The sequence below is a fragment of the Terrapene carolina genome, unplaced genomic scaffold (assembly GCF_002925995.2).
Source record: "Terrapene carolina triunguis isolate 2854851 unplaced genomic scaffold, T_m_triunguis-2.0 Scaffold18, whole genome shotgun sequence".
In the NCBI taxonomy this organism is placed as follows: Eukaryota; Metazoa; Chordata; order Testudines; family Emydidae; genus Terrapene; species Terrapene triunguis.
In genome coordinates, this window is record NW_020664369.1 from 3,964,799 (window position 1) to 3,986,233 (window position 21,435).

Below are 21,435 nucleotides of genomic sequence, written 5' to 3' on the forward strand. Positions count from 1 at the left end.
TATCTCTGAAGCAGACGACTTCTCAAAAATTGTAGACCAGTGTTATCCAACAAGTTCTTGGAATACATTGGAGACAATTTTTTATTTCAGAAGGTGGAGGAAGCAACTAGGAGAGAGGCTGTTCTAGATTTGATTTTTGACAAATAGGGAGGAACTGGTTGAAAATTTGAAAGTGGAAGGCAGCTAGGGTGAAAGTGATGATGAAAGGATAGAGTTCATGATTCTAAGGAATGGTAGAAGGGGAAGCAGCAGCATAAAGATCATGGATTTCAAGAAGGCAGACTTTAGCAAACTCAGGGAGTTGGTAGGTAAGATCCCATGGGGGCAATTTAAGGGGAAAAACAGTTTGAGACAGTTGGCAGCTTTTCAAAGAGACATTATTAAGGGCACAAGAACAAACTATCCCCACTGCATAGGAAAGATTGGAAGTATGGCAAGAGAACACGCTGGCTTAACCTGGAGATCTTCAATGATCTGAAACTGAAAAAAAGAGTCCTAAAAAAAGTGGAAACTAGGTCAAATTATGAAGGATTAATATAAACAAACAACACAAGCATGTAGGGACAAAATTAGAAAGGCCAAGGTACAAAACGAAAGTAAACTAGCTAGAGACATAAAAGATAACAAGAAAACATTCTACAAATACATTAGAAGCAAGAGGAACACCAAGGACAGGGTAGGCCCTTACTCAATGACAGGGGAAAGATAATAGCAGGAATATTGTAAGCCAGACATATGAAAACAACAAGGAGTCTGGTGGCACCTTAAAGACTAACAGATTTATTTGGGCATAAGCTTTCATAGGTAAAAACCTCACTTCTTCAGATAAAGCTTATGCCCAAATAAATCTGTTAGTCTTTAAGGTGCCACCAGACTCCTTGTAGTTTTTGTAGATACAGACTAACACGGCTACCCCCTGATACTAGCCATATGAAGTTATTCTTCCACTCTACTCAGGTGGAGTATTGCATCCAGTTCTGGGCGCCACATTTCAGAAAAGATGTGGACAAATTGGAAAAAGTCCAGAGGAGAGCAACAAAAATGTTTAAAGGTCTAGAAAACATGACCTATGAGGACAGACTGAAAAAATTGGATTTGTTTAGCCTGAAGAAGAGAAGACTGAGGGGGGGATATGATAACAGTTTCAAGTGCATACAAAGTTTTTACAAGGAGGAAGGTGAAAAATTGTTCTCCTTAACCTCTGAGGATAGGGCAAAAAGCAAAGGGCTTAAATTGCAGCAAGGAACATTCAGATTGGATATTAGAAAAAACTTCCTAACTGTCAGAGTAGTTAAGCACTAGAACAAGTTGGCTAGGGATGTTGTGGAATCTCCATCATTGGAGGTTTTTAAGAACAAGTTAGACAAATACCTGTCAGGAATGGTCTCGTTATTACGTAGTTCTGCCTTGAGTGCAGGGGACTGGACTACATGACCTATTAAGGTCCCTTCCAGTCCCACACTTCTATGATTCTATAATTTATTAGCTTTCAAAAGGCCTTTGACAAAGGCTTGCAGAAGAAGCTGCTAAAGTAACTAAGTAATCATGAGATGAGAGACAAAGTATTGTCAAGGATCAAAACCTGCCTAAGAGACAGAAAACAAAGGAGCAGGAATAAATGGTGAGCTTTCATCACAGCAAAAAGTTAACAGCTGGGTGCCTCAAGGTTCTGTACTAGTGTTGGTGTTGTTTAATATCATTGCTAACAATCTGAAAAGTGGATCAAGAAGTAAGGTGGCTACATTTTCAGATGACAAATTATTTTGAGTATTCAAGCCCAGAGAAAACTGAGGAACTTCCGAGGGACTTAAACAAGCTAGGTGAATGGACAACATGATAACAGATGTAGTACATTGTTGATAATGCAAAATAATGCACACTGAAGGGAAATTTTTAAATATTCATACACCTTATAGGGATCTAAATTAACTGTATCAACTCTGGAAAGGGACCTCCCTGGGGCATCACTGAACAGTTCAAAGAAGGCCTCTGCATAATGTGCAGTTGCTATCAAAAAAGCAAACAGAATGTTACGATGCATAAAGAATGGGAGAGAAAATAATATGGAAAATATTAGGATCCCATTATATAAATCAGTGGTTTCCCCTCATCTGGAGTACTATGTGCAGTAGTGGTTACCCCTCCTGAAAAATTATATTGCAGAATTTGAAGGGGTCAGAGATGACTGGTGAGAATGCACAGGGGCATGGAAAACCTCTCATCTGAAAGAAAGACTGGGAATGTTTATCTTAGAAAGTATGTAAATGAGAGGGGAGGTGACAGAAATATAGAAAATAATAAGTGGTCCAGTTAAAGAAAGTAGATTGGAAGCTTCTGTTTTCCCTGTTTTGTAACACTGGAAGAAGGGACTGTTCAATTAAACTGAAAACCAGCAAATTCAAAACTGATAAAAGGAAATACTTTTCCACACAGTATTAGACTATGGAACTCCTTGCCACAGAATGTCATTGAAGCCAAAAACTTTGAAGCATCTGGTGATGGCCACTGTCAGAGGCAGGATACTGGACCATAGGTCTGATCTAGTGTGGCAATTCATATGTTCCTAGCAGAGACTGGTCCAAAATATGGTTTCATTATTTCCTTTATTACTAGTCACTAGCCAGCAGAACTAAACCACTGAAGTTTTTCCCATTACTCGATGATTTAGAAGAGATAAAGGAAGTGAGCATTTATGGTTTTGTGGGCATTTGCAGGAAGGGTTAGAAGTACAACTTAACAGCTCAGAGATAAAATTCATACCCTACTGTTAACCATCTTTCAGTCACACCTGTTATGGCCAGTGATATCGGAACTAAAATTTTCCAAACATCAATTAGGATTAAAAATAGGTGCTATACCACCTGGTGCCTGTGCATTTCATATGATTGCACTAAGCCAGGTGGATTTGCAGTAACCATAGCATTTTACATACACCTGTAGATCAATGACTGAAAATAAATGTGGTTAATATTTATGTGCATTTTTAAAATGTTTTGAAGTTATTTAATGTACTTTTTTTTAATGAAAAAGCAAGACAGTGATAGACACTGAACATAAAAGCTACATTGTCAAAACTTTTAAAAGATCCCTTTTAGCAGTTATATTTGTTGTCCTGAGAAGCTTCATATTAATTTGGACCTGCCTGTCCTAGAACCATAATAATTAAATGTAGAAAGATTCCTACTAAGTATATCCACCTGAGCCAATGGAAAATAATTCCAGCACAAGACCCCTCAAATGCTCCAACTGATTAGAATCCCACGGTCACATCTTGGAAAAACTCCTCCATATCTAACAGAATTAAGAGTCATTTGCACAATAATAAAGTAATTTTCCTGAATAAAGGTATGATATGAGTGAGGCACCTTCATTTCTCCCTGTTCAAAAATCCAAATAGAGTTAGGATACAAAGGAAAGAAAGGCGAAATTGGACACTGTTCCATCTCCAGTTTGGCGATGGGTATAGGAGTCTGATTCACCCTAATGCCCTCCCCACAAAAGGAACAGCTTGTGCTTTTACATTCCTCAGCTTGTATTGAAATGACAACTAGAGATGCCTCTTTACCCAATAAAGGCATTTCCAGACTTTTGGTAATGCCTTATTGGGTGTTCCATTCCACCATGGTGGGGAGAGGGGGGGTTCCTGCACTTCCTTTCATTACCTTTACTAACATTAGACAGATGGACCAGGAAAATGGAAGCCCTGAAAATATTTTTTAAATTTTAAAACGTCCAAAGAGATGTTTCTCGACCCCACCTTTCCCCCTTTGATTATTTAATATTTGATATGTCCTTTAAGTCCAACAGGACTAGTTTTCTTTTGCCCTGCATCTCATGTAGGCATTTAGACCAGTTCAAAGCAGGTGTGAAACGTTGCACCATTGTGATCTGGTAGTGTTTTGCACACACTTTGCTCTGGCACAAATGACTACACACTGTGCAGGGCGATGGAGAAACAAGTCCAGCTTGCTCATGCATTACCCTACTATCAAACCATGTCAGCACAATTATGGATATCTACATTGTGACTGTTTTTTGTTTGTAGAACAGGATAACACAAGTATAGAATGGAGCTGAGGAACAGGACCATATTATGTTATGATTATGAACTAGGCTGTAAGACCAGTCCCTAAAATGGGCTATAGAACCACACTGTTCCATGCACACTAAAAACAGAAAATGGTACTAAAATATGGGTGTTTCTTATTTTATCAGACAGCCATGTACTGACACAGTTATACTCTCAGGACTGGTCCACACTAACCCCCCAGTTCGAACTAAGATACGCAACTTCAGCTACGTGAATAACGTAGCTGAAGTCGAAGTATCTTAGTTCGAACTACAAGGTACTTACCGCGGGTCCACACGCGGCAGGCAGGCTCCCCCGTCGACTCCGCGTACTCCTCTCGCGGAGCAGGAGTACCGGTGTCGACGGCGAGCACTTCCGGGATCGATTTATCGCGTCTAGACAAGAGGCGATAAATCGATCCCAGAAGATCGATTGCTTACCGCCGAACCCGGAGGTAAGTATAGACGTACCCTCAGTGTAGATGGGCGCACAGATTCTCTACGATAAGTAGTATTCCAAAGTAGAAATCTAATATTGCTATTGAATTGCTGAGTATAAGACACCCACGTTTCTAAACAGCTCACTGAGGCAGAGGTTGTACACTGTGTTGGGGGGAGGGGACTCAAACAAGCTTAGCAGACTACTTAGGGAGCAACATAGGCACTTAGGACCTGATTCAAACCCTGCTGTAGTCACTAGGAATACTTTCCTTTACTTCAGTGGATTTTGCATCAGGTCCTCAGAGACTGAAAAAGCAGAGGTCTGCACTGCTCATAAGTACAAACCTGTCCACTAGGCACTATTTGTCAGAAAGGAGGTTTGTCTGGGGGTTGAGATATTCATGGGTAGAAATAATTATGAAGAACAAACTGAAATAGATGTTATGTTACATGCTTTATTAGCTGGCTTCTTTTTATTTATTTTATTTTCCTTCAAATCTCTTCCCTTTCCTCCCACTTCGTTTCGGTGAGAAAATATTTCTGGTAAATAAGCATAACATTTAGTCACATAAAATATTCGACAAATGTGCAATATATGCACATTTCAGATAAATCCAACCTTAATGCTGTGTTGTGTCTAATTTTAGGATGTGGGTTCTTCCCAAGGATAGTGCTTATAGTGTATTAAAAATCTCAACGTGCATCTTTCTATCTCCAAAAAGATGTAAGACTCGAAGGGGTGAAGGGGAGAGAATATAAAGCTTTCCATGAAAAGCTGATTTTTTTAAGTGATATGGCAAGTCTGACATTTAAAATAAGAATGGATTTAAAAAAAAAATAAAACTAAATTACTATTTCAATGAAACTACTAAATATTCATGAAGGTGTATTCCCCTCTCCTAAGAGGCAGGAAAGAGTTACCCCATCCCAATCATTACTGGACAGCAGCACAGTGACACCCATTAGGACAGAGGTTGTTCCATCCAAAATAAACCTACGTTAATAATGGGTGTCACACATTAGGACGGAGAATCAACAGCATGTTAACCACATCATCTAATTCTTTCTTGACTGATTTTTAATGAACAAAATGCGTACAGGGGAAAGCTGAAGATAACCCAAAGAAGCAGATAATGAAACTGGTTTGGGATACATTACACCTCTACCCCGATATAACGCGATCCGATAGAACACGAATTCGGATATAACGCGGTAAAGCAGTGCTCCGGTGGGCGGGGCTGCGCACTCCGGCGGATCAAAGCAAGTTTGATATAACGCGGTTTCACCTATAACGCAGCAAGATGTTTTGGCTCCCGAGGACAGCGTTATATCGAGGTAGAGGTGTATTTCTTAAAGAAAGAAGAGAAAAGAGAACTCTCAGTACTCCCCAAGGAGAGGTGCTGAAAGGCAAAGAGTTTCTGGAACCTCTACCCTCAGTATTGGTCAAGGGGCAAGGACAGAGATGTACTATCCCACTGAGCTTTGTTGCTGTCAGACTATGTCACACAAACTCAAGGGGAGAAGACAAAAGACCAAGAAGGAGATGAGAGCTGGTAACAAATGGCAAGGGCCAGTATATAGTCCACTCCGGAAGAATTACAGACCAAGATATAATTTAAGTAAATAAATAAATAAAACTTCTTAGAGAAAGCTCTGCCCAGGCTGGAAGACCTAGTAAGATATGAAAATAATACACTATCCACAGCTGTCAACACTGTGGCTCCAAAGACATCTTCCCCAGTACCTTCTTCGCTAATCTCCATGGTTCTCAAAAAAGCCGTGAAAAATGAAGTAAAAAAAAACAAAATATCCTTCAGAATTCTCCAACCTATTCCAGAATCCAGCACCAACCTCTGTACGGAAATCCAAAAGAAAAGCACATAGAAGACAACTCACATCAAAGATGGACTTCAAGATGGAGTTCAAGATATGAAGGCCAAGAACAGAAAAACCAATATTACATCCTTTTTTCAAAAAAAAAAAAAAAAACCCAACCCTCTCTATTCATCTCATAGGAATTCTTAGATACACTGAAAGAAATTTGGGCCAGTAACTGAGACACACACCCATGCCTTTCCTCTACTGATGAAAGATAGCCAAAGAAACTTTGAACCTCTGCTCACACAGGTAGAATACACTTCTTCATCATTCCTCAGCTATCCCAATGCTGGAATGATAAATAGTTCTTGTCTAAAGCTAAAACCAGGCAAGATGGAAGTAGAATTTCAAATAGGTAATGAAAACCACTATGAAAAAATAGCTAACATTCCATCACCCTCATAGAGGGCATCTGCCCCACTGTCATCAGAGTGGCATGCAGCCAAGAGGGCTTTCTGGACTCTTCACTGACAACAGACACCCAAACAGCAAAAGTGCCAAAAAAAACAAAAAACGGCCTTTTTCTACCTTCCCCTAGCCAAAAGATCTCATACTATCTTGCCAGATGTGGATTTGGTCCTCCAGACTTTGTTACTGAAAATCACTGTTTCTGGGAAGGAATTATAAATGCTAAAGAAACTTTAGTCAGTGCAACAACCTGACCTCCAACCTAGGCTGATAAAAGCACGCTTGCTCTGATCACATTAGCTACTCATCGAACACCAGAATGAGCGAGCCTCTGGAATCTTCATCAGCAAAGCTTTCATCAGGCAGGCACGGGACCTCCTCAGAAATTGACTCTTACTATGTGACCAAGATCACCTGGGACAGCTAAAATCCTCAGGAAAAATGAAAATGTTAATAGTTAGATTGAGAGTGGTGGGAGTTGCAGATAAGATGATGAAATCCTAGTACCACTGAAGTCAATGGTAGAATTTCCATTGATTTCATGGAGCAGGATTTCACCCAGAGTCTTCTTGGCAGCTAGTCCTTGGCTTTAAAACACCGTTCCATGAGAGTTAAGAATGTTCACAAAACCTCACCACTTTTGGGGGGGAGAGGGGGAGGGAGACACGACAGACTGATCTTTATCACTTATTTCCCATAATGAAATAATTTAAAACAATTACAAAACATTCAGCCTTCCCTTAGAAGCGTGAAAAGAAGATAACATTCTAGGTTTTTGTGTAAAACTACGATATGGATTTATATAAACTTGTAATGCCCTCACTCATATGCCACTGTATAAATAAGGTATAACTACAAAGACAGCGAGGTTGAAACCAACTAAGAATAATATGGTTAGCAAAAAACCCAATTATTTTAATACAGTTGAGGATCAGAATGATCAATTTAAGAATAGGGAATTAAAATCACACTTAGTGATAATCATCCAGGAAATTTAACTTAAAAGAATATGACACATTAAAAGATAAACTACAGCATAAAATAAAGATGATTGAAAATAAGGACAGTTGATATTCACCTTCACTATTTTTTTAATGTTCTGTATCAGCATTTTATGAAACAAATATTAAATATACTAAAAGCTGATAAAAGATGTGCATGAAACTGGGTTCAGAATTATCAACAGTTAATATAATGTTGTCATGACACTACAGGCTATTTCATTAATACACTTCCATATAAAGGAAAATGAGAAACAACTTTATTGAGAGCATTCTTGATTGTCTTAGTTACAGTCTTTTTATAGCTTTCAAGGCTACAGTTATGATAAAGGCACCATACCGTGAAGCTGTTGTTGACATTTTTTGTGCTCGATTCAGCTACACTGGCATCTGACAGGTCAACTTCATCAAATATTAGAGACTGTGAACGGAAAATAACACAAACACATTAAATACCACTTTTAAGCACACTTACCCTACTGCACTTTCACTTCCACATTATTGTTTTAGGAATCAAATGAAAAAAGTAGAAAATTTACTAAGCAGATAAATCTTTCTAATTTCACCTTTCAGAGGGAGCCATGTAACAAACGGATCAGTAGGAAAATTCAAAAACATAAGCGGGCTGAAAATGAATTTTATCCCAGTCAAAAAAGTAATCTTCATTTCAAAAACACCTTTGAGAAAATTTACAATATTATATTCAGCCTTGGAGTGCCACTTAAGCATGCCATAATAGAGTCAAAGAAGACAGATACATATAACAGTCTGGCAGAGTCTACTTTAAACATCGCAGCCTATTAGCCAGCGTTAAGTCTGCTGGGAAAGGGTTATGGGTTCTGCTGGCTCACTGAGGCTCACTGATGACCAGTAAAACAATTCCAGTCATGTGTCTCTCCTCCCTTCCTGTGCTGTGGGCAAAAGAGAGTAAAAAAGAAAGTTCCCCTTCTTCCCCCCCACACACATTCAACTCATGGCAGGGAGTCTAAACTAAGGATGGTCCTGCAGTTGAGGCAGGTATGACTGGGACAGCAGGGGATCTGGATTTAATTCCCAGATCTGCCTCAGTTTCCCATCTGTAATATGTGAATGATCCTGCCATTTTCCCACCCCTTGTCTGTCTTGTTAATTAAGGTTGTCAGTTCTTCAGGGCAGCGACTGTACAACTGTGCCTAGCTTGGGTGACTCATGCCCTCATTCTTACCTATGTGACTCCTTTGATGCACCATGCAGCTCAGTCGCAGAGGAGATTGTAGTGCATCATGGGAAATGTAGTGGGGTCAAGGAGGCCAATCAATAGGAGCAAATGAGGGCCTGAAGCACCTGAACTACCACACCCAGAAGGCACCATGGGGGCTCACGCAGAAGCAGCTTAATGATAAACTGACTTGAAATTAAATGTTTCAGTTCAGTTCAACAAACTGAAACATTTCCATTTGGACCAAACTGACCTGAAACAAAATATTTCATTTAGATTTTCCCTAACTGAAAGGAGAGTAATTTCTGAAAATGAAATTTTCCCACTGAAAATTTCAGATTTTCAGAACTTAATTTTCCATTGAAAATTCATTTCAAGGGATAACTCCTGACTAGCACTATTTTAGCATAATCATTTAAGTATCTTTCAGGACAGTGCCCTTCAGACAATAATAGCTTGAACTTTGAGGTGTAACATTTGAACAGTATCCCTCCAATGTTTTTTTCCTTTTTAAAATTTATTTTCCTAAGTGAAAAAACAGAAATCAGCTTATTAACATTATTTGACTAATTTGTTTAAAAAGGGTAAAAGAACAGAAACAAACCACCATACCAAAAACTCAGAGGTGTATGTAACCTGTCTTCTTTTGCAAGTTAATTTTGTATACTAATTTTTATAAATAGCAAATTGGTTGTGAAAACAATCAGTGTTATTTTAAATCGATGTTCTAATTTTAATAAACCTAAGAAACAATTGGTGCTACAAGCATAAGGCATTCGTTCCCATAAGGCAGTCTCTTACATCCTTACCTTTGAATCCTTGGCATAGTAAAGGGTACGGCCTCGAAGTTTGAAATAACGTTTTTTCCACCTCTGAAAAGAACTTGTTTGCTTCAATAGTAGCCCTTCCTTTATACTTGTCTGAAAACAAGAAAAAAATATTTAAATACATCAGACCTGGTAAAAATAACCAAGTATCTAAATATACTATATAAAAAAATTCTTAGACCCTTGTAAACAATTTTCTGTTCTGTATAAAGATATTCATTATTTTTATTTGTATTCACGATTATGATTGATTCTATCATTTGACAATCAAACTATGCACAATTATTTTTAACAATGCGAATACTGGCAAAATGTTAATTTTGTGTACGCATTCAAAAAGCAGTGGAGATATACACTGAAAATGCAAATAACTATTCTGGAGATTAAATTGCTATTTAATCGTATTACTTCTATAATTCCAAAACCACAATACTGTAGTGAGCAATGATTGGCAGTTGCACAATTCTAAAAAAAAATATTAGCTATCTATGCCATATAAGCACATACAGATCCTACTCTGTGGCATCTGTACTCTTGTTACCCCTTTCTTCTAACTATTAAAATGGAAAAGAAGACAGCAACTGAAACTTGGAAGAATAGTGTCAAGAGCACAGCAAATTAATGTGTTTAGAAATGTTTTGGTAATATCTGTGGCCTCATCACACCATTGATTTTTAAGCACTCTCCCTGTAAATTTCATAGGAGGCGTTTTTATAACTCAATGGTATAATATAGTTGTGCACAGTGGCCTATATCACTGAGAGTCTTAAATACCCAAATTTCTCTTTTGAAGTACACTATTAAAAGGGAAACGAAGATACATATGGATCTGGATTCTCTGCTCTAAAGTGGTCTCTGCAGCATGGTATTTCCGTTTTGTATTATGTCATGATGCAGATGTCATAGTACAGTGCAATTTCTAGACAACATGATGCAAAGGTCACTTACAAGTTGATCTGGACCACTTATAAGCTTAATCAAAGGGCATCTGACATATTCTTCTTTCAATGGATGTCAAATTCTTCTTAACTTTAATATAATACATTCACAGAAAAAAGGAAAATATACCTTTTTGTTCCACTATTTCCCATTTATGAATGTGAAATAATTATTAAATATATCCATAGGATAGCTACTGTACTAAATTCTTTAGTGTTTTTTTCTAATAAAATGCCCCAAAATATACCTAACAAAGATAAAATATTTTCACGTGATGTAATGGATTTAATTTGTTAACAATTCAGTCAACAGTAGTCATAGGCACACACACCAGTTTTGGTTTTGTTTGTTATAGCCATACCGTACTTGTGTTTTGTACCCCACTTTGAAATTTTCATGGTGCACATGAATTACGTGCATATGATTTATGTATATGTAACACAATTCAAAAGTGAGAATAATACAGAAATCAGTTCCATACAATATAACCTCTGTATCCAATAGTCCTAATTCCCTCTTCAAATACATAATGGGCATTGGCACTTATCTTAATATTATCCTGAAAGTGGAAATATCTAAATGTATGTTATGATATAAATGGCATACGTTACGGAAGATCAGAATGTACATTAAAACCCTTTTTCATGAAGGAGATACATGAATTTAAAATCTATAGAAAGAACATAAATCTGTTGGCCTATTTATTTTTCTAGACTTTAAAAAACACACTGTTTTCCTGAAGATTAAATTAATTCCTTAATGCCATTTCTACAAAAACAGGCATTATCACGGCTTTCTCTCTCCCTTTTAGAGTACTAATAATATCGCACAAACACTCCAACATGTTTAATGTAACCAGGGGATTGTGTTGTCCATTAAATGGCTCTGGAATCGTAAACGGCTTATTAATCAAAACTCTATGACAAATCTTTTAAACTCCCATTTTAACTATGAGAAAGTTGTTTTCTCAACAAAAAAAAACCCTTCTAAAGTTGGAGATGAAAAAGCATTTAACCACTACAGCATATTTTTCTCATATGAAGCTATTACAACAGATCCTAATAATAAATATTCTTATTAATTTAAAATAGTCAGGTAATGTACTTTCATTCATTTGTGTACAGTGTAAATGCTTTCATCAACAGACATACTCTACTGAGAGCAGAGCACTTGCATCATCCAGTTCCACTGGTACAGAATCCAACCCTTGCTACAGAACTTTGCTCCAGGGATGCAATAAGACCAGACCTTCACTTGCTTGGCAACAGATGATACGTAAAGCTACAATTTAGTCATGGACGGCAAAGACTTCCGTGACTTCAGCCAGTGCCGGCTGGGAGCTGCAGGGTCCCCTGCTGCCTGCGGAGCCAGGGAGCTGTAGGGTACCCTCGCCGCCCCAGGCAGCAGGAGCCCCCCACCGCTCCCGGCTACCACAGGCAGCAAGGGGAAGCCCCGCAGTTCCGAACCACCAGCAGAGGGGGACCCTGGAGCTTCAAGCCTGCCCACCACTACCCAGGCTCCCCATTTTGTCATGGATATTTTTAGTAAAAGTCAGGGACAGGTCATGCGCTTCCGTGAATTTTTCATTATTGTCCGTGACTTGTCCATGATTTTTATTAAAAATATCTGTGACAAAATATTAGCCTTAATGATAGGTCACTACGGAAGGAGATGGAGAGGTCTTGGCTGGTCTCTCTCACCTGGGACCAGTCCTGGGAGATGAGGAGGAAGTAGTGATTGAAGCTGTCAGCAAACAGCATGGCCTGGAGAGAGGGCAGCAGCTTTTCCTGTGGCTCCAGCCCCCAACCCTAGCTCCCTGTTTTCCAGAACACTGGGCTGCCCTCTCTTCAAGCTACCTCCTCAATCTCTTCTGCTTCCAGGCATGCTCCAGAAGAAGAGATGGTGGCTTGGCAAGGACATATATGTGCTGTGCAGCAATGCGAAGGGGGAAACAACATATATATGTGGGTGCCTCCTGGAACCCAATGAATGCTCAAAATGGGATGCTGCTGAAAAGGAAATTGGGAGCATTGAATTCACAGAGGTGTGCAGCTCTTGGTTGTATGGTGTATGTTGATTAGCGAGTCCCACAGGTCAGTGTGGTGCAATCCTGGAACACATGGGCTTTAATATTTTGTGTAGAATCATAGAATCATAGAATATCAGGGTTGGAAGGGACCTCACGAGGTCATCTAGTCCAACCGCCTGCTCAAAGCAGGACCAATTCCCAACTAAATCATCCCAGCCAGGGCTTTGTCAAGCCTGACCTTAAAAACCTCTAACAAAGGAGATTCCACCACCTCCCTAGGTAACCCATTCCAGTGCTTCACCATCCTCCTAGTGAAAAAGTTTTTCCTAATATCCAACCTAAACCTCCCCCACTGCAACTTGAGACCATTACTCCGTGTTCTGTCATCTGGTACCACTGAGAACAGTCTAGATCCATCCTCTTTGGAACCCCCTTTCAAGTAGTTGAAAGCAGCTATCAAATCCCCCCTCATTCTTCTCTTCTGCAGACTGAACAATCCCAGTTTCCTCAGCCTCTCCTCACAAGTCACGTGCTCCATGTAACATGTACAAATGCAGACTTTTATCCCCATACATTTTTGGTAGTGATCTCTGCTACTTGGCAGATTACCTGGGCCCCCTCCTCAGGAAAATTCCGACTGTGCCCCTACTTTGGTCCAAAAATCTAACCTTTATAGTGTGACACTTCCTGGGGTTGTGAGGCACCTCCCCACCACCTGCCCTTAGCGTCAGGAAGTCTTGTCTGTGCCTGCTGTGGATCAGCTCTCTGAAACCACCAGCCTCTGGCAAGACAAGCCTGACTTTCCAGGCCTTCACAGGCCTAATTCTCTCTGCAAAGGTTAGCAATAGGTACGCACCAACCACTGAGTCCTCTGAGGATCCCTCTGGACTGCTCAGCCCATTCCATTGAACACACACAGAACTCTGATACACTACTTCCAAAGGAACAGCACCCCTCTGTTTACAAGATTCAGCTCAGGATACACCTCTTGGGGAGGTGGAGTATCTACGCCGATGGGAGAAGCTCTCTCGTCAGTGTAGGTAGCGTCTTCACTAGTAAGTGTAGACAAGCCCATAGTTTATCATCAAAGAATACTGATTCAAATGATAGAAAGTAAGAATATTGGAAACAAATGGTTATACACAAAACAAAATCATAACATGCTTTCTAGAACCTAAACTTAATTAAAAGGCACTGCCCAATTTCCTACAATATAGATTACCCCAAGTACTTTCCCCAGCATTTTCAACCAATTTGGCTGAGATCCCTTTTCATAAAATCAAGCCCGCTGGCAGCTTAGCTTCACAGATTAAAGGAATAAGGGTATACCTCCATACCTCTTAGTTATTTCCCCAAAAGTTCATTGTCCTTACTGGTTCACTTCTTCCTCTAAATTTCCTCTCTTTGAAGATTTCACAATCCTTCATTAGCATTTGGCTCACACTGTGAATAGATGCCCATTTTGAACCATACGGTCCTTAATTTACACCTAAACAGACAAATAGACACACATTTCTTGCCTGAAAGAAAACCTGCTTTCCACCGTTCTGGTGACCAGTCTCTAGTCACAGACCTTAAGAACATAATTTTCAGTGTATATACATAACTCCATATGCTTTGCAATGATTATGATGACCAGTGTGATATAGGCTTTCATTAGAGACCTTACATGACATTCTTTTGATGAACCCCCTACTAACCCATCTGCCAGCTGGCATCCAGAGGTCCTTGGGTCATATATAGATCACATTTCTAACCCCCAGGGTTGAGAGGAAAACCTTCAGTTACAAATGGAGCAGACCCCAAAGCAGTAATAACGTCTCCCTGAGTCTTCAGACAAGAAAAATCAAAGAGCCATGAACTGACCCATTCACCTCAGCAGAATATTAACTCTGAAGCATAATGGAAACAATTGTCAATATTGTTAACTACTTCACTGCTGTAATTTGGCAGAAGCATCCAGTTAATGGGTGCATCTCACAAGCCCGCACTGCGATGCTTTCCAAAAGCTCTGTCTCCCATTCAACTGCTAAAACCTCCAGCTTCCCCCATGACAGCTTGTGAATCCAATTATACACAGTAACTGTAAAAATCTGCACACAAACTGAAAACTAAAAATTTAGGGACAGAGCAAACACTCATGAATAAAATAGCCAGTACAATGCAATTTTCCTTTAGTTATCAATGAACTTGGCTGTACACTCAGCAAACTGAAATTAATGCAGAGGTGGGCAACCTACGGCCTGCGGGACCATCCTGCCCTTGAGATCCTGGCCGGAGAGGCTAGGCCCTGGCCCTTCCCGCTGTCCCCCCTCCCCCGCAGCTATGCCGCCGTGCGGGCAGTGCTCTGGGCGGCGGGGTTACATGCTCCTGCCAAGCAGCGCGGCGGTGTGTCTAGCTCCGGCTGGGCGGCGCACCTGCCAGACATGCTGCACTGAGCGGCATGGTAAGGGGGCCGGAACCGGGGGGTTGGATAAGGGGCGGAGGGTCCCGGGGGGCAGTCAAGGGACAGGGAGAGGGGGTGGTTGGATGGGGTGGAGGTTCTGGGGGGCGGTCAGGGGATGGGGGGATTGTATAAGAGTGGGAGTCCCGGGAGGGCCTGTCAAGGGGGGGTAGAGGTATGGATAGGAGTCAGGGGACGGGGAACAGGGGGGGTTGGATGGGCGTGGGGTCCCGGGGGGGCTGTCAAAGGGCGGGGGTTTGAATAGGGGTCAGAGCAGTCAGGGGACTGGTAGCAGTGGGGGTTGGATGGGGTGGGGGGGGCCTGGGAGGGGGCAGATAGGGGACAAGGAGCGGGGGGGGGGATTGGATGGGGCAGGAGGTCTGAGCGGGGCAGTCAGGGGGGGGGAGCGGGGGGGGGGAGGAGGGGGGGGGGGGGCCAGGCTGTTTGGGGAGGCACAGCCTTCCCTACCCGGCCCTCCATACAGTTTTGCAACCCCAATGTGGCCCTCGGGCCAAAAAATTTGCCCACCCCTTGCTCTAAGGTGATAGTCATTAATTCAGGGGTGGGCAAACTTTTTGGCCCGAGGGCCACATTGGGGTTGCAAAACTGTATGGAGGGCCGGGTAGGGAAGGCTGTGCCTCCCCAAACAGCCTGGCCCCCGCCCCCTAACTGACCCCTCTCACTTCCCGCCCCCTGACTTCCCCCCTCAGAACCTCTGACCCATCCCACCCCACCCCCCGCTCCTTGTCCCCTAACTGCCCCCTCCCAGGACCCCCCACCCCTAAGCGCCCTGGGACCCCATGCCTATCCAACCCCCCCTGTTCCCCTATCCACACCTGCCCCCTGACAGGCCCCCCTGGGACTCCCACACTGAGGGGAAATATTGAAACCAACTATGTACAAAGTACTGCCAAGCTAAAAAAAACACACTGAAAAAAAATCAAAGAAAAAATTACATTCTTCCTAGTCACTTTCAGTTATATAAACTTAGGGACAACTTAAAAAATTCAGACAGAAGAGTGATTTTTCAAGTTGACCTTTTGTTTTTTTGACTTTACCTAGGTCATCAGAAGCCTGGACAGTTAATATTTTGGTTGCTAAGAACAGAAACCATTTTTAAAATAAAACAATATACAGTACATTTCATCCTCCAGAGACACTGCCTATTGATTTACCTTCCTAACTTTGAATACCAAAACAGATCAACAATATTTCTGTATTGCTGTGAGATTTCTACATGTTCACAGGGCACACAGTTATGGTCTGAAGCAAGCACAATTCTAAGCACATTACAGAAAAAGAAAATCTCATGGTTCTCATTAACTCATACTCCCTTAACTTTCCAAGTCTTCTGCAGATCATTACATTTTTAATAATATGTCTTTTTCAATCAAGTCTTGAATTTTGATCAAGATGGGATCTTGGATTGCAAGTCTATGCTTTGTTGCCAACCTCAAAACAGTAGTTTCATTACTGCCACTTACGCTGACAGCTCTGTATTAATCGTTTCAAAATAAAAATAAATTGTATCTACAGAGAACAAAATCTTCACCCAATTGTTCAATGTAAGAGTACATTTTTATTGAGGGTTTCTTGTGACACCAAAAAAGACAAAAAGGTGACCTTTAAAAATAGCTATGCCAGGGCTATGAATGGGTACAGTTAAAGAAATTAACAGAAAAAAATTGATAGAAAAGGTGTAAGTAATTTAATGTAATAAAAAGACTAACAGTTTCAATATGTATCTAAAGATAAAAATAAACACCAACAAAAACTAGAAACCCAATGTAAATTATCTTTATGCAGCAATTTTTTGTGGTATCATAACCAATTGTACTTCTCTGACCTGTACGTCTACAGATTTTTCTCCTTGTTCGGCTGGTAAATCACCTCTGGCCACAACTAAAATTCCAACAATTCCTTAGTGTGATTTGATCTATTTTGCTTTGAAACAGGACTAGATGATAGTGCACTAAGGAACTATTAGTACGTGTCAGCAGGGTCTGCATGGACAGTTAGCATGCGGCAGGCTAGCGTGAGATAGATTCATATCCAACTTAGCATGAATGAAATGTTCCTATAACCAAGCCCTTACTCTCTCTGTGGCCCTGAGTAATTATCCTTTCTGCTTCAGTTTCCCCATCTACAAAACATTTATCTCATTAGTTCATGTTTGTAAAGTTCTGAAAATGGAAAATACTATGTAAATGAAAGACAATTAACTGAAAGAACAGACTGTTCTTATTAACAAGGGGAATAGAACAGCTGTAAAATATTGCACAAGGGACAGATCACTTACAAGGTTGTGATTTAGTTCCAAAGACTTAAGGTCTTGGGTATTATTCCCAATTGAGCTAACTTCTGTCTTAGAACACTAATTTACAGCTACTACTTGGAATATCAAGTACTGTTCATTTTAGTTTCACTAGTTCTGAGTTAAAAGGTTTAAAATGGGTAAAATGACTCTTTCCAGGCAGAAGAGTGGAATGTAAATACCACATACGTCAGAAAATCAAAATCGCAAAATTATAGAAATGTATATGACTTTTTCCAGAGAGACAATCAAATTACACTGCTGATTAGGCTAATTTTAATAAAGTCATGCTGGACTTGATCCTGTACCGAGTGAAGTCCATGGGAGTGTTGCTATTGTCTTCAATGGCTGCAGGGTAGGCACTCAAAGATTTTGTTGTTCCATAAAGTACATGTAGGTGTAACTATAAAATAACACAAACTACTAAAACTACTCAAGAGAAGATGCCTCCCACAAGCAAAATGCAAAAATCCCATTACAATTCCACAGGGAAGAGTAAATAGTTTCTGTGGTTCTAGGGTAATGGTCTAACACATTTAAAATGTAAACAGCAGCAATCATCCCTTACTAAAGGATGTAACAATAGCATTGCCGCAGAGAGGCATATTAACACTGCTGCACACTTTCAATTCAAATCATTCTTTGAAAGAAAATATAAACAAAAATTACAATAAAATCAATCTTATATTTAGGTCTGTCTCAACAAATATTCAATTTTTCATTTATATTAATTACTCTGTTGGTTTTCTCCCTTTAAGAACACTAACAAATTCCATTGATTAAGACACAACTCTAAGGAGTTGTACTCAGTAGAAAGCAGCCTATTATTTCTGGCTATCAAATCCACTAAATGTTATCAACATTTGTGAAAATACTCAACTTTCAGACAATATAAATGTTGTGAAGACCTATGAAGTGATAGGAGAGTGTTCCCAGAATCTTAATATTTATTGACTTTTCTAAAGAACCTAAACATGCATCAGTACTATACCTCTCCATTAGTAAAGGCTTTCCAAACTATTTTGGTTACAAAATGATCTGTCATTATACCATATTGTTTCTGATATTTTAATAGCTTTAAGTCTGTATAAGACAACGACAGGTGTTATAACAAACTGCAGCTCATATCATAACTGTAGTTTATCAAACTCCTGTTAGTTGACACATTAAAGTGCTGGGTATCTTTGAGACTTTATAGATAGGCTTGGAAGGATTAGATTTTTATTGGTAAATATCAGTAAATGTCGATTTCAGCATACACATACAAACTGACAAAAAGCTATTTCCATGGATAATCATCCAGATAAGCAAACTAAGAAAAATGCTGCCTGAGAACTTAGAGTTTAAGAATACTTACTGAGTATATTTTGACATCTGATGTTGACAATTTGTGTTCTAACAGTTATAAAGTGTTAACTTTATGAATCTCAGCATCTAATGCCATTAAATAATTACTGTCAGACCCGCCTCCATAATTCCTGCAACTGTGAAAATGTATGTTGATAAAAATAAAAAATGCTTTAAAATGAACATTTCAGCGAGTAGCTGTGGATATTCTGGATCCTTTCCCAACTAAGACACCCAGAGGAAAGCAGTACATAATGACTTTCATGGATTTTGCTACCGATGGCCGGAAGCAGTAGCTCTAAGCAACACCAGGGCTAAAAGTGTGTGCCAGGCACTAACAGACATTTTTGCCAGGATAGGTTGGCCCTCCGACATCCTTACGGATTCGGGAACTAATTTCCCGGCAGAGACCATGAAAAACCTGTGGGAAGCTCATGGGATGAACCACTTGGTGGCCATCCCTTACCACCATCAAACAAATGGCCTGGTGGAGAGGTTTAATGGAACTTTGGGGGCCATGATACATAAATTCGTAAATGAGCACTCCAATGATTGGGACCTAGTGTTGCAGCAGTTGCTTTTTGCCTACAGGGCTGTACCACATCCCAGTTTAGGGTTTTCACCATTTGAACTTGTGTATGGCCGCGAGGTTAAGGGGCCATTACAGTTGGTGAAGCAGCAATGGGAGGGGTTTACGCCTTCTCCAGGAACTAACATTCTAGACTTTGTAAGCAACCTACAAAGCACCCTCCGAAACTCTTTAGCCCTTGCTAAAGAAAACCTAAAGGATGCTCAGGAAGAGCAAAAGGCCTGGTATGATAAACATTCCAGAGAATGGTCCTTCAAAGTAGGAGACCAAGTCATGGTCTTAAAGGCGCTCCAGGCCCATAAAATGGAAGCGTCGTGGGAAGGGCCATTCACGGTCCAAAAGCGCCTGGGAGCTGTTAACTATCTCATCGCATCCCCCACCTCAAAAATAAAGCCTAAGGTATACCATGTTAATTCTCTAAAGCCCTTTTATTCCAGAGAATTAAAGGTTTTCCAGTTTACAGCCCAGGGAACAGATGACGTGGAGTGGCCTGAAGGTGTCTACTATGAAGGGAAAAGTAATGGTGGTGTGGAAGAGGTGAACCTCTCCACAACCCTGGGACGTATGCAGCGACCGCAGATCAAGGAGCTGTGCATTAGTTTCGCGCCAATGTTCTCAGCCACCCCAGGACAGACTGAACAGGCATACCCCTCCATTGACACAGGTAATGCTCACCCAATTAGAACCCCACCATACCAGGTGTCTCCTCACGCCAAAACTGCTATAGAACGGGAGATCCAGGTCATGCTACAGATGAGTGTAATCCGCCCCTCTAACAGTGCATGGGCATCTCCAGTGGTTCTAGTTCCCAAACCAGATGGGGAAATATGCTTTTGCGTGGACTACCGTAAGCTAAATGCTGTAACTCGTCCCGACAACTATCCAATGCCACGCACAGATGAGCTATTGGAGAAACTGGGACGTGCCCAGTTCATCTCTACCTTAGACTTAACCAAGGGGTACTGGCAAGTACCGCTAGATGAACCCGCCAAGGAAAGGTCAGCCTTCATCATCCATGCAGGGGTGCATGAATTTAATGTGCTTCTTTTCGGGCTGCGAAATGCACCCGCCACCTTCCAGAGACTTGTAGATGGTCTCCTAGCGGGATTGGGAGAATCTGCAGTTGCCTACCTTGATGATGTGGCCATTTTTTCTGATTCATGGGCAGAACACCTGGAGCACCTGGAAAAAGTCTTTGAGCGCATAAGGCAGGCAGGACTAATTGTTAAGGCTAAAAAGTGTCAAACAGGCCTAAACAGAGTGACTTACCTTGGACACCAGGTGGGTCAAGGAACTATAAACCCCCTACAGGCCAAAGTGGATGCTATCCAAAAGTGGCCTGTCCCAAAGTCAAAGAAACAGGTCCAATCCTTCTTAGGCTTGGCCGGATATTATAGATGATTTGTACCACACTACAGCCAAATTGCCGCCCCACTGACAGACCTAACCAAAAAGAAACAGCCAAGTGCAGTTCAGTGGACTGATGAGTGTCAGAAGGCTTTTAACCAGCTTAAGGCGACACTCATGTCTGACCATGTGCTAAGGGCCCCAGACTTTGACAAACCATTCCTAGTAACCACAGATGCGTCCAAGTGTGGTGTGGGAGCAGTTTTAATGCAGGAAGGACCGGATCAAAAATTCCATCCTGTCGTGTTTCTCAGCAAGAAACTGTCTGAGAGAGAAAGCCACTGGTCAATCAGCGAAAGGGAATGCTACCCCATTGTATATGCGCTGGAAAAGCTACGCCCATACGTTTGGGGACGGCGTTTCCAACTATAAACCGACCACGCTGCGCTAAAGTGGCTTCATATCGCCAAGGGAAATAACAAAAAACTTCTTCAGTGGAGTTTAGCTCTCCAAAATTTTGATTTTGAAATACAACACATTTCAGAAGTTTCTAACAAAGTGGCTGATGCACTCTCCCGTGAAAGTTTCCCAGAATCAACTGGTTAA

At 40.8% G+C, this 21,435-nt stretch overlaps 1 protein-coding gene across 1 annotated transcript in view; it reads right to left on the bottom strand.

The window, feature by feature from the left end:
* The window catches only part of LOC113407071 (diacylglycerol kinase eta-like), a 269,427-nt gene that overhangs the window by 134,997 nt on the left and 112,995 nt on the right, over positions 1 to 21,435 (bottom strand). Inside the window, exons 2-3 of the mRNA XM_026654677.2 lie at positions 9,804 to 9,914; positions 8,137 to 8,217 (exon numbers count right to left, since the gene is read on the bottom strand). Of these exons, the coding sequence (XP_026510462.1) occupies positions 8,137 to 8,217; positions 9,804 to 9,914 (192 nt within the window). The remainder of the gene's footprint in view (positions 1 to 8,136; positions 8,218 to 9,803; positions 9,915 to 21,435) is intronic.